Here is a 15,211-nt window from a genome sequence, read left to right on the forward strand (position 1 = left end):
AATTCGGTCATTTTCAATCCGGAGCAGAGAAATCAAAAGTCCTAAAAGTTTTATCGGTAACCGTTGGGTAATGTCATTTTATTGTCTAGTATATGTTGTGAAAAAAAATGTGTAGTTGCACTTATATCGAAGAAATAGAAGTGATATCCTATAAATTATTTCTGAATTCATCAGAGTCATTCCAATAAAGTTCCTGGTGTGCTTCGTTTGTTTGTATTTTTAATATGTATGAATAAATATAGACAGAATAGAAAGAGTATTAAAAAATTAAGAAATATTAAGAAATAATTTTTAAATTATACATTTCTTCCTTGCTACGTGAAGATCAACAATTTCCAATCAGTGTTATTACATATGAATAGTGTTATTGTAACAGTAGTCATCTAATTAGTATGTTATTTTGGGTATTACTCGACTTTCAATCAGTGAATTGTGATGAAATCTAATAAAACATCTTTACTTTGGCACTAAGAAGCAATACCACAGAAAAAATAAATCGACAATTGCGCAATACTACTGTATTGCGCGTTATGCATTGCGATAAACTTGAAGCGAATGTATCTATTTTCATCCTTCTCTTGGATCCAATGGATTAAACAGAGACAGCAGATTTTACATTAACTTATTGTTTTAGTATATGAGATGAAGAGAGAAGCTGAGATGAATATGCCATATGCCAATCGTTACTCAGAACGGTTCAAGAGATTCAAAAGCTAAAATATTTGTGAAATGGTTACGATCAGTATTGAAAAAAAAAGGAGTTTCGAGAATCGCGACTGAATTTTTTTGCGAGTGACTTTTAGACAAAAAAAATCATCTATCAAAAAAATCACTAAAGAACAGCTCACTATTGATTTTTTTGGCAAACGCGATTCTCAATCGTGTCACCGGGGTGATTTCCACAAATCATAGTTCAAATTAAAACTCTCAGTGTCTTTAAAAACGCTGTGCAATTTCATCTAGATCCGACTTACGGTTCCGAAATTATAGGGCAATGAGTATCAAAACTTTCAAACTGCCATACAAAATAATTCAAACAGTTCGTGCTCGCATCTCATCCGACACAGTCGCAAATCGTTTACGGTCGAGACAACAGAAACAAAGACAATACAGTGTAGTGAAGAATAGAGTGCACGAAATGCGCAAATACGATTTAACAAAGAATAAAACTTGTTTGTTTTATATTGATTTCAAGCGCTGCAAAGTTAGACCAGCAGCAACCAAAATTGAAATCTTGCTTAAGGAACGAATGCATCTAAACGTTAATGATGTAAGTAAGATTCAATTCAACAAGGCGGCTTACTGTGTGTACATTATGTTCAAACGTGAAAAAGATGCAATTGCATTTGCTTCGGTTAATAACGGGATGCACAGTATTGATCATGACAATGTTGAATATAAAATCCCTGTGTACATGGTGGACAATGCCATAGAAGTACGCGTGCATGACCTTCCCCCGCCGACCAGCGATGGGTTCGTTTGGGAAAGTATGTTGCAGTACGGTGAAGTTCTTTCCATCGAAAGGGAAGTATGACGGAATTTTATTCCGGGTATCCGGAATGGCGTGCGAGTGGTACGTATGCAACTACGTAAAGCAATTCCATCTTACATCATTTGTGATCAAGACGGGATACATCCGTGTAAAACACTGATTACGTATGAAAATCAACTGGTTACATGTCAGTTTTGTGAACAACCTGCACACTACGGCAAACCTTGCACTGAAACTGCGAAAACAAACAAAATCGAGGACAACCGCTCAACAACGGAAACTAGTGAATGCAGTGCTCCTGTTTCAAAAACACCTTCATCATCTAACCAACCAGCAACTTCAACCAATGTACAACAAGGCGCTTCTACAGTAACTAGCAACGAGATCAAGACTGCGAATAACAAGGAAAACGAAAAGAAGACGGAAATCAACAATACCACCGATGCATCAATGGATGACGAGACGAGCCACGAAGAAAGTGCCCTTCAATACCCGCAGGAGGGAAATGGAAGCTCCTCTCCCCCTAGAAAAAGGGTGACAACGAGATCGAATACAAACAAATTTTTATTTAAAAAATCGGCTCGATCGGCCACGTAAAGCTTGTACGCAAATAGGCCTCAATAAAAAAGACTTTTAAATAAAAAAAACAGGATCCTTGTGGCTTCGAAATATGGGAAGAAGTCGTTATTGTAAACATTCCTTGATTTATATTTCGCTGTTCATTGAAGCATGGTGATGAAGGGTTTCGAAATCTTACCGCAGATACAAATTGCTTGCCAGACCATAGCATTCTTACCATATTTTTCGACTTAAATCGATGTCTCGGACTAGTTTAACACTTGTCCTTCTCGCGCCGTATAATATTGTGGTCCCAGCAAGGATTTGTAATCGAGTTTCATGTAGATTTCGTCGTACATGATTATGCAGTTCAAATTTCGAGCAAGAATCGTATTGTACAGCTTTCGAACCCTCGGCCTGATCGATGCTTCTTGTTTCGGACTACGTTTTGGTTGTTTCTGCTTCTTATAGGTTCGAAGATTCAAACGTTCTTTAGCACGAAGAACATTTGACTTCGAAGTGTCCACTTTTTTGGTCACATCCCGAACTGAAACCTCCTTCTTATGCTCAAACGCCTTCAGTATACGTTTATCCAACTTAGGGTTAGTAGGACCTTTTTTTCGACCCGTTTTCGATTTATCCTCAAAGGTGTTATCCTCACAGAACTTCCTGATTGCATTTCGCACGGCTTTTTCACTTACTCCTTCCATTTTTGCTATCTTTCTCAGTGACAGTCCGCGTTCTGTGCACCATTTGCATACAATTTCTCGACGATGTTCTTCTGAAAGTCCACGCATATCGAAACAAACTAATGAAAACGAATAAACAACTGCACAAGTGGTTAGAGAAGAGTGTAAACAACAGGACGCAGCCTAAAAATTGACAGAAATGGCAGCGGTTTTTGGTTGCGTCCATACTTTCTTGGGACAGTTTTACAAATGTTTTTGCAGTGCATGATTTTTCCGAATAGACTGCATGATTACCTAAAACCTAACCAAAAATAACAAATCAATCGGACAAACCATTTTTTCTTAAACTGTTCAAGTAATTTTTGCTTCGTCCTTTCTGCCAATTAAGGTTTATGTTAAAAAAGTCAAATGATGATGCATGCTGTTCATTTTAATCATAGTTTATTTAAAATTTGAACCAACCAAAAAATACAAAAAAGCAATTTTCGAACAGAAATGAGATCGCTTACCATTATTTTGAATATTTCATCATGTCAATTCTATCCAAAGATTCTCTTGAATTTATGTATCTGGAATCCAAAGTTGACCAAACCTTTTCACACTTTCCAAATCATTATTTGAATGGAAGCTCAAGTACCGCCTTTTGACCGCACATACGAACCATATTTTGAAATGCACGTCAGATATAAATTTTAATTTTCTTTCAGTTTGCTAAATAAACGACTAATTTCAAGAATGGAATCAAAGCAACTTACAGGCACGTACCCCACAGTATCGAAATCTGTATAACCAAAGTAAGTTTGTATGGCCATCAACTAATATGACTTACAAATGTAGAAGATGTATCCCGTTCTTCAAGAATCAAAGTAAGGGAACTACCTCGGAACACTTCTCAAAATATATCAAAACTCTTGTGGATTTTTGTGCTATAGAAATGGACATTTAGAAGCTCTTAGACATGTCCGACTAAAATGGCATCACAGTAAACGTTAAGAAATGTAATACAATAACTTTCTCTCGTTCACAGTCACAAATTTTATTTGAACACTTAATAATGATAGTTCCAAGGGAAAAGATAAAAATTTCTGTTAAAAACGCCACTAAAAGGCGCACAGTAACATTAACATTTTTTTTTTCTGAGGGCCAGTCCCGAAACGAATTTCTGGATACGGGCCTGATGACTTACTGTAGGAAACACATTTATTTTACATTTAGTCTTCGACTCATCAATGCATGGCAGTTCCTGTTGTCATCTCAGCAGTTCATCATGAACTGACGAGTTGAAGATCCCAGAGTAATATATATGAAAATATTAATGATATGAGAAAGGCATTTTACAGCACTAGGTGGATTGAAACGGGTTTTAAATGTTTGCAATATACAATGCAATCCATTTGCAAATTCAATTAAATTATGCTTGAGCTAAAACACATTTCGTTAACACTAGACAATTTTTACGAATCCTTTCCATCATAATGCCAAGAGCAGCAAACTGAAGTTATGGAAGTTATGTACTCAAAAGTTTTCTTCTATTCCTACATATTTCTAGGTTGTTGCTTCGTATGTATGTGCTTTAGCGACTGTATGCCGGTTTGCTTTCCTATCACAGTAATCCAGTAAGGTACGTGACACGTGTATCTAACACGGAGTACCTGAGCTGAGCTGTGCTGAGAAAAGGAAAGAAAACTAATAAATAATGCAATTCCACAAGGGATGGCAAAATATAATTTTCGCAATGGAAAAGATAAATGTAATGTAAAAGGTAAAAACTAGCTTTGCACAGAGCATTCATCATCTAATAGATAACATAATAAATAACGACTGAAATTTTACGATTGCGAACAGAATCCAGAATATTTGAATGAAGCAATGAATGTAAATTCAAACAAAACAAAATTCACAGCGGAAGATGTGTATTGTTCTATTTTCAAGATGAGAGAACGTCAAAATCGCTATAACTTACTTCTCCATTATTGGCAGAAAGGATACGGTAGAGTCAAGCGTCCGAATAGTGGTATTGCCCCTCACTACTACCTTTTCACGAGTAATTCGTCGATAGGTCTCGTCTCGCCGCATATTTAATTAGGTGTTGCACTTTATCTTGATTCAACACTAATCGAATTACACTTACAGTACCAATGACAAGGTACTGATTTACTACACTCTCAAAGATTTTCTTTTTTTTTCTCTTTTATACTGTCGGATTTCACATAAAAAAATTAAACCTATTTCAACTTTCGAAGTACTAAATAGTAATTTGTGGATTTAACTAAAGATCCAATACTTCACAGATTCTGAACTTGACAGTGACAGGCACCGGATTGAAAACTTTTATCTATTTACTGTCTACGAAATAATGTTTAGCTCCTCTTGTTGCAGGACTTTATGGTAACCTCCCCTGCATCCGCACACTGATAACAATCTGTGAACACTGCCAAAATCGCTGGCGTCTGCTTCACGATCTTGATGAACTTAATGGATTCTTCACTGTACATCTATACACTATTCAGCAATATTATCAGATTATCCAATATTTTGACGGAACAAGACTGGCGGCGTTTCTACATCTCGTGCCGAATTGAGGTCAACCTCACGAATAGGACAGCTGTCGGATGCTACGTTGACACAATGGAGCCTGAGATTCATCTTCCCTATCGTGGATGGATGTCTGTGGAGGTTCAATAGGCACAGCAACACCAGACAGGATGAACTAAGGTAAATATAGGACATGCGCAGAGCTTGCGAGCTACGACGACCGGAGTGTAAAATACCGACTGTCGCCAATTTCGCCAATTGAAAACGATGCACGGCATATCCCACTTAGGGGAGAACGCTCTTTTCCATTTGATCAGACACACTTGCTAATTAAAACACGTTTCAGATTAAGGGTTCATCTAGTTCAATCGTTGGCAGAGCCTTGGGTGTTATCAATTGTGTAAAAACAACGAATTTTCAACTGTGTAAAAATACTGCCATAACCTTATAATTATGTGGACCAAACGACTCGCATCCAACCTCGTGCATTTCTAACTTAAATATTATATACATATTGGAGCGGTCAGGGAAAAACTTTATTCAACAAATTGCGGCATTTTTTATGAAGAGGTTGTTTTCACAGGAGGTTGTGATTCAGCCAGCATAAAACAAAATGACGACAAGGCATTTGTAATCAAACAAAAACATACTGTACTTATTCATGCTTTTCAGTGCCGTTGCAAAAGTTGCCCCTCGCATAATACGGTAAACAAAAAACAATATACCTTGAATTGTGCTGAAAATGACTAAGAAGAAAACAAACAAGAAGAGTCTTATTTGCAGCTAGAACAATAATTTTATGGCGATTCATGTATTTTAGTTGGTTCGACGTAAAGTCGCTAGCTTAGTTATTTGCAATGCCTCAGCTAAAATGAAAATTGAAATGAACGAACACTGAAAGAAATGTTGATTTTTATTGAAGAAAAATAACACCTAGAGGCTGGACTAGAACTTTCGTTCATATGCATTGCATGCATACACGTTCACCGTTTCCACTAGTTAGTACAGTATACATCGAACATGTTCCAATCCTGGCCGCATCATGACTGGCAACTGCTATCCAAGCATCTTTGTCACAACAGCTTTCTGTTCGTCACACCAGTCTCCTAACTTTATCCTAGTTCATGCGAATTTACTTCAAGCCAACTAAAAAATACAAAAATTGTCAAAACAATTTCAGGTTGGTTTTCCGTCGAATCGAACATACTTCATGGATAGTCTAGCTGCGACTGACTCAGTAGAGGAGACGACAGACAATAAAAAAATACTGTACTTGAAAAATATGCAATAGTCAAAAAAAGATCACCAACAATGCATTTTATATCGAATAAAGACTGTCCCAGAAAGTATGGACTCAACCAAAAACCGCTGCCATTTCGCAATGGTTCAGAATCTGTCAATTTTTATGGCTGCGTCCTGTTGTTTACACTATTCTCTAACTATTTGTGCAGTTGTTTATTCGTTTTCATTAGTTTGTTTCGAAATACGTGGACTTTCAGCAGAACAACGTCAAAGAGTTGTGTACAAACGCGGACTGTCACTGAGAAAGATAACAAAAATGGAAGAAGTAAGTGAAAAAGCCGTGCGAAATGCAATCGACCGAAAACGGGTCGAAAAAAAGGCTAAACCTCAGTTGGAAAACGTATACTGAAGACGTTCGAGCAAAAGAAGGAGGTTTCAGTTCGGGATGTGGCCAAAAAAGTGGGCACTTCTAAGTCAAATGTTCTTCGTGTTAAAGAACGTTTGAATCTTCAAACCTATAAGAAGCAGAAACAACAAAAACGTAGTCCGAAACAAAAAGCATCGATCAGGCCGAGGGTTCGAAAGCTGTACAATACGATTCTTGCTGGAAATTTGAACTGCATAATCATGGACGACGAAACCTACGTGAAACTCGATTACAAAACCTTGTCGGGACCACAATATTATACGGTGCGAGAAGGGCAAGTGTTAAACCAGTCCGAGACATCGATTGAAGTCGAGAAATTTGGTAAGAAAGCTATGGTCTGGCAAGCAATTTGTACCTGCGGTAGGATTTCGAAACCCTGCATCACCACCAGGATCCTGTTGACTTCTGGTTAGATCTTGCTTCTTGCCACTACTCGAAATCAACGGTAGAATGGTATACTACCAAAAATGTCACTTTCGTACCAAAATACATGAATCCACCAAATTGCCCACAACTTCGACCAATTGAGGAATTTTGAGCATTAACGAAGGCACATATTAGGAAACATGTCTCGGCAGCCGAACCCATTCAACAGTTCGAAAAGGATTGGAAAAAAGTGTCAAAACTTGTCACCAAGAAGTCTGTACGGAATTTGATGAGGAACGCTCGCAAGAAGGTGCGCCGCTAGTCTACAATGGCTAAGTAGCAAATGTTGAGAATAATATTCTGTTGTTGTAGTCTAATATTATCAGTAGGTATATCGAATAAAATTTGAATATCTAAAACTTGTGAATTATTTACAGCGAAATCAAAGTGCGTCAATACTTTCTGGGACAGTCTTTAGTTACGGTCGTTCTCAAGACAGTTCTTTTTAGAATTCCTGCATAAACTGTTGAAATTCGTCAGAAATAAACAAAAAGGTCTACCTTAGTCAGCATCATCCATTCATCTAGCTGCAGAGTAATGAAATGGCGTAAGTCGCCTAGATTTTCCACTAGCACATTCATGAAACGAACAAAATATCAATGACATTAATAATGTCACTGTCAATCGAGTTGATCGAGCACCCAGGAACGGGTAGTGATTAAGAATTCATTACTCATTCCGTCATGTCGATGTGGGCGATAGTCTAGCTGCGACTGACTCAGTAGATTAGGCGACAGACGATAAAAAGACGACTGTACTCGAAAAATATGTCACAGTCTAAAAAAGATCACCAACAATGCATTTTATATCGAATAGTTTTGAAACGCTCAAGGTATAAGTGAAACCTTAATAGCAACGTTTTTGCAATGTGGGTTTATTCTACCTCCTAAATGTCCGCACCTTGGACTTAACGTTACCCGTCAAATCCTGGGCAACATTTGCGCCATCTTACTACACACTTTCGTCCACTTTTTCTTCAAATTCTGGTCATTTTTTTTTATTGAAACCTTATCTTTGGAAACCTTCGGCAACACTGTTTTTGACAGCTCACGAGTGAATCGTGTCTTGTGTCATTGTCAAACTTGTTTAGTTTGATCTATAATTTAATCATGAATAGTCGTTTGGTTAATAATTTAATCTTAAAGGTGGAGCAAGATCTACTTTGTTATCGAAAAAATGTGTTCTGCGACGAATCTAATTTCTAGTTGAATAGATACGTCAACAAGCAAAATTGCCGCAGCCAGAAGTATTGCAAGAGCTTTGAACGCAGTCAAAGCACTGTTTGGTGTGGATTATTGACCGGTGACATTATTCGTGAAATACCGGCCGATATGTTGGAAAGAGTGTGCCGAAATTGGACCTTCCTTATTGGTCATCTAAAGCGGAGCAGCGGCCAACATTTGCATGAAACCATCTTCAAACATTAAATTATATTGAACGTTCTATCGACTCCAACAAAACTTTTATCAATTTTCTCAATTTTGTTGTTTTTTTTCAATCAAATCCTACATACATATCTTGAAAAATCACTCTTTACATTTGGCCGTTATAATCGACTTGCTGAATTTACCGTCCCTAAAGATTGCCTGCCATCTGAAACTTTTCCGGAACGTCCAGACCGAAGACCTACTTGGCATCCGCTTCAATGTACGTCTTGTCGTGCAATACGATACATTTTGGCTGCTCCAACCAGAGCTGCAAATTGTCAGTCATGTCAAATGACCTTGACAGACTGACTAAAATCATCGTCAACTGTAATCGGTACGATCAAAGTGTCTGTCAAATGAGATACTCGATAGTTCAATGACCAAGTAGAAGTATACTCAGTCAAAGACAGATGACGCATTTTGTTCTCTCTCTCTCATTCTCCCATTCCCTGTTGACGTACAAAAATTCCATGAGAGTACTAACATAAACATGAATTGATAAAGTTCATAGTTCTTTGCAAAAAGTCATCGGACTTCGGAGTTTATTGGTGTAAATGAATTTAATTCAATGTTTATGCTGCTTGATTAATATGTAGTCACATCGTAATCAAGCAGTGACAGGAGAATATCAATCGCATCGGCAATCAATGAGCGTTCTGGTGAGAATTTAAGTTATGACAGATCGGCTCTTAGACACTCAATATATAACGATTGGTAGAGCCTGGTTGGCAGCAGTCCAGTGACATAAACTTTCCAATCTTCGTCGTGCAAAGTTGCTCGTTGATAGTGACATTTAGCAGCTCTGGCTCCAACCAGTTCGGTTAGCCTTGAAGACACGATTCATTGTCTGCTGAATTAACCTGCTTGACCACGTCCCGATTCGAAAGGTTTAGAAAGCGCTTGTAGTAATCCCTCACCCTCCATGGGTTCAAAGGGTTGCATTTCTTTACTTGTCTTCCGTCTGGGTCTCCTTGAACGATTTTACCACACGGAATACAGTCGAATCATAAAATTCCTAACTGTTTCTTCATCCTCATTCCTGAGGTACTGACTGGATTTTCCACGACCAGGCCCATAATTCTTGCTTAGAAACCATTTCGATAACCACTTGACAGATTGTGCAGAAATTTTTACACATGTAAACATTACACTTTAAACTGATTATACCTTAAATTTCTTTTATGTTCGCCCATATACAGCGGTCCCAATTATATAAAACCACGCGTATGTTTATGTTCCTTTTCCTGGTTTTCCTATACGCATACTTTTCTCGGAGATGGATCAATTGAACTCAACAAGCATTGACTCATTTGCAAGCTATTTTTTTTTATTGTGGATCTAGTTTGAAAATCGAGTAGCTTATGGTTCCGAAGATATGACCGTATAACCAGTGGCGAACCGCGGAAATTTGGCGTTTAATTTGAGCCGATAAGCAGACGTAAAGTTATTGCTATTTGCAACACACTTGTAATAAGCACCGAAGTGCTAGGTCTTTCCTGACGTGCCGAACAAAAACAAGTTAACAAGTCAACATTTAAGTAATATAACGTATCCAACAAACCTAAGTTTTTTATTTTAATTTCTGTACAGGCACAGAAAACAGATATACAGACTCACATATGAACTATGTGTACAGATGTCACCACAGTCGACACGAGATGCCACAACGATTTGGGTGCCGCTTTCACATGAGACCCAATTTTGGGTGCAACATTCACTTCACGCTAGAATTTTGTTTTGCTGTTGGTTAAAATGACATGTTTGTTTTTGTATTATTCCGATAGAAGCCTCGTGTGATTTATGCAACATGGAAAAAAGAAGTACGCTTAGAAAAATCGTGTGCTAAGTGTTAAAATTGTTGTAGTTGGAATAAAAAATAATAAACTCTTTCGAATGCATTGTTGTCGAGATATGAAGCATTGTTTATTAGAGGTTCCCAAAATGAAGTTTTTCCATCATAACTTTTTTCAATGAATTTTCAAATATTCTACAAATATATTTTAATACACATAGTACACATATATTTGTCAGAATGTGCATATTATATGGTACACAGTTTAATGGCGTTTGAAAGTATGATGAAATACTATTCGAAAAAATAATAGTCACAACTCAAACATACTCAAATGTATAAAAAAAAAACACTTTTAGAAACGGGTGACTTAAGGAGCAAAACACTTGGCAAGCGTATGAGTATTGTCAACAGTGTGTCCGTAAAAACAAATTACTGCGCTTTTTTTCCCTGATTTTAATCAATAAATCTTCCATATGTTTGAAAAATGAACAAATCTGTTGATTCTGCTTAGAATTGCAATTCAAGAAAGGCGTAAATCTTGGTCTGAAAATTGCTCGAGAAAAATATTACTTCAGGTTCAGCTTATTTCCACTAACACATTCCTATATGGATTTTCTCTTGCAGAAATTATTGCTAAATAAAGATTTACATACCTTCTATTAGTAATCCCGCAAAATGGATTTTGCATTTAATTTAACACGCGAAAGGCAATAGATATGAAAGATTGTCATAAAACTATTTATTTTTTCCGGAAAACTGTTTTTTTTTAACAGAGAATATTAAGTTTTGTTTATTTTATGTAGCGCGATCTAACACAATTGCATTGAAGCAGTGAAGCTAACTTTTTTTATTAGAATTTTAATCGACATTCATAAAATTTAAGCAATTTTCCATCAAACATTGGTGAAACATTTATCAAAACTGATATTTCATAAAAATTCAGGCTTAGCAAATCTTTGGCAACATCTTTTTTTGCTAGCATGGCGCCCTCAGGCGAGACCGCATCGAATCTCGTAAATAGAAGTAGGGGAGAGAAATGTCAAATTCTTGCGCCCCAATCTGTTGATCTGATTGAATGTGATGCCGTGCGATGGCGTTGCTGAACTAAAGATTGATATCGCTCCAAGATGACAGGGTCTGCCTCCGAATCACCATTTTAGCGATTGCAGCGCCTTTTTACGATCAATCGCAATTGGGAGCGGTTCCATGTGCACACTACCGAATTTAATATAATTTTTCGAAAATATAAGCCGATGCAATTTGAACAGTTTTCAGAAGAAGACAGTTCAAAGCATGATACGACACACAAACAGTCTAAGAAAAAAAAACTTGATCCATTTCACTTTTATCCGGAATTGAGACAGAATTATTCCAGTGAAATATATAAAGACTTAAGGACGGCCTCTGTTCAACCAACCAAACCAGAATTGCTATTATAACAAAGATTGCATTAGTTTCAGTTAGGCAAATTTTAACACCAAAAACGAACCACAGCTGAAAAATGAGATTTTCTATCAATCAAAACGTAAATTATAAAAGAAAACTGAAAAATAGAATATATTCGACTGCTACTTTACGCCAAGTTGAACTGCTATGGTATTTCAACATGAATTGCTATGCATTTAGCGAAAACAATTTCTATACTCGTATGGGGTTGTATTATTTTGGTAACCAAACTGTAATTCAACGAAAAACCAGTTTTGAATGCCCATTTAGGGGTTAGCCAAATTTTGTGCTGGGGCACATAACCGTTTTTATTATTTTTACATTTCGTCTTTGACTCATCAGTGCAGAGCAGAAACTTTACGTCTGCTTAGCGGTTCAAATTGAACTGCCGAGTTCAGCACTAAGCAGTTCAATTTGAACTGCTCTGCACTGATGAGTCAAAGACGAAACGTAAAAATAATAAAAACAGTTTTGAATGGTTTCAATTAAATTGTCTATGTAAGAAGACATTATTTTTTGTTAGTAACTCTCAACAGTACAGTCATTCAGGAACCTTGAATCGGTCTCCTCAACTTTGCCAGCAAGCCACAAGTCATTGTACCCGTGGTTTTTCTCGATGACACCGACAAGACCTTGACATACATTTCAGTTTTCCGAAAAGCCACACATTTACCGGAATATGGGAGGGAGGTTCTGTCTAAATATGTACAAATATGGAACCACCTATCATCAGACAGCGCATGAAAGGCGACCTTCATTCACTCATTCGTCATTATAATCAATCACCATACCTTGTAATCATAGGTCAGTAGTACTTACAACCGTGTCCTCTCCATTCTGACGGAATCATCCGCTAGAGTGTTTAATATCAACGGCAGTGATGGTATTGTTGATAGGAACATGCTTTCTGTTGCGTTTAACGTCCAAGTTATTCTAAATTGTTAACTACAAACTTAAAGAATTTTCTAAATAACAAAACTGCGAAAAAGTATCACTTAATTTAGTGGAAATCCTACTGCAGGACATCTTGTTCCGTATCGATAACAATTCATACTGAACTCAACAACAGACGGAGCGCGGAAGGTAACTCACATGGAATATGTTTATGAGCGTTCAACAAGTTACCATGGCAAATGCATTGCGTTACCGTAAATGAGAAAAATGCTGTCGAGTCACAATTTCTCTATTTCTTAAATCTTATGAAAATATAAAACACTCCACGAATGAAACAAACTTAAAAATTTAATAATCAAACCAAGCAACCTAGTGGAACTATTGTCATATTCTCATACACATTACTGTATGAATCATCAACACTATTTTTATTCTTGAATAAAAACAATAAGAACCTACAAAACCTACAATTGAACCTAAATTTGTAAATTGAGTTCCATTTTGAAGATTTTGACCACTGATTAGTTCGGCAAAAGCGATCATGAATTGTCGAGTCATCAGTAACCAAACGTGGAATGGATTTTTTTTATTATTGTATGTAAAATAAGTCACAAAAGCAAAGGTTGGAAAAAGCTGGTTTTTTATTATGTTCATATGAATATAGCATACAAAAAACAACACGTCTAAAGTCATTTTTGTAGTGCTCATCAACGCTCCTACCTGAAAATAAGCAGATAATAGTAATTATATTTGCGAAGTTTTCTTATTTCACTTATCTTGTCACGAAATATAAAAAATCTGTTTTCCTTCTTCCAATGTTTTCCAGCTCCACGGGCAATGGCGACGTGATGCTTTGCAAAATCGAAAAGAGACACTATCTTACTGTTCGAAATCTCGGCAAACGGATTTACTGATTTGGATGACAAGATCAGCATTATATTATGCCAAACTCCGGCAAAAGTACGCGCTTTGCGGAGGTATCAGCATATTACTTTAACTAATTTCGGAAAAGGGCACGTGGATTACTGAACAATCAGCAAAATGTCGTGTTGCCGATCTACTTCGACATTTTAAAATACCGAGCTCGAGAATCGGTTTTAAGTGTGACACAACGAATTTTTTCAGTGAAATATTAACAAAAGAAAATTTGGTTTGATATAGCAAATATTGCTGCTTGAAACTACAAAACATTTTCTGAGTGGATTGGTTTGTTTCAATCAATATTTTGATGAAAATAACAAATATTTTACTTGTGCGTTCCTGTCAATTTCTTGACAAACAACTTCACAGTAAATTCAATTCGAAAAATTTGTTTTCTATGAACTAACATCAGATAAAGTTAATAATTGTAAACTAACTCGAATTTAGTTATTTTAACTAGCGCTTTTGTGTGTATTAATCATAAATTTTTGTTAGTTTTCTAGAATAAAATGATTTCTTTCAAACTAATTTACAAAATAATTTTTGATACTACTTTTGTTTCGATTTATATTCATTTTCAAATTTCTAAAAACCTAGCTTTTGATTGATATAGTCAATTTTCACGACATTTAGTCATTTTGGCGCGAGACGACCGAATTATTCACATATAACAATCAAGCCTGGAATTATAATTTGTATCCAATGATTTGCTGCTCCATCAGTCCGGTCATGATCCCTGCATCAAATATTTTTTTGTTAGGAAAATATGTTATGCAATTTTCATATCAATATGATCAAACAGAGAGTTATTGATTTTGAAGGGAGGAATTGGTTCAGAACAATCATATTCTAGCTAGAAATCATCAACAATCAAATTAATAAATCTACTAACAAATTTGTTATTTTAAACATGCTTCATTTCTCTGTGTAAGTTCATGAATGGCCTTCTAAACACTTGATTTCCTTTACCGAAATCAGCAATATTTTACCGACTTTTACACAGCTGAACGTCCCGCAATCAGTTCAGTAATTTGTTTATTGATGAACGTTCAGTGAAGCTGAAGTCATTTTTAACCATACTGATCAGTAGTTCGTAATGAAGATTCGGTAAATATTATACTGTTTGGCCAGCACGGAAGATTCTATAACAACCGATTAGTTCAGAAATTTTTACAGTTTAGTACAATATGGAATAAATTTTGAATTTAATTTAGTTTAATGTTTGAAATTTCAGAAAACCAAAACAAAATAATTGAACTTCTAATGCATTTTACTGTTTAATTGAAAATATATGTTATTTTTATATGAATTACAAACTTCGTCGAAAACATTTCCCAGTTGTAGTTGGCGTTCCGATTC

The 15,211-nt window shown here is 36.3% G+C and overlaps 1 protein-coding gene across 3 annotated transcripts in view; it reads right to left on the minus strand.

Moving 5' to 3' along the window:
* The window catches only part of LOC131429462 (katanin p60 ATPase-containing subunit A-like 1), a 52,509-nt gene extending 39,446 nt beyond the window's left edge, over positions 1 to 13,063 (minus strand). Inside the window, exon 1 of one of the 3 annotated variants that reach the window (XM_058593600.1) lies at positions 12,857 to 13,063. In XM_058593600.1, the coding sequence (XP_058449583.1) occupies positions 12,857 to 12,939 (83 nt within the window). In that variant the 5' untranslated portion in view covers positions 12,940 to 13,063. Of the gene's footprint in view, positions 1 to 3,248; positions 3,418 to 4,702; positions 5,499 to 12,856 lie in introns of those variants that run through there. The other 2 variants (XM_058593599.1, XM_058593601.1) reach the window with 2 other exon arrangements.
* Between the last annotated feature and the right edge of the window lie 2,148 nt (positions 13,064 to 15,211).

This window comes from Malaya genurostris, chromosome 2 (assembly GCF_030247185.1).
Source record: "Malaya genurostris strain Urasoe2022 chromosome 2, Malgen_1.1, whole genome shotgun sequence".
NCBI classification, from domain to species: Eukaryota; Metazoa; Arthropoda; class Insecta; order Diptera; family Culicidae; genus Malaya; species Malaya genurostris.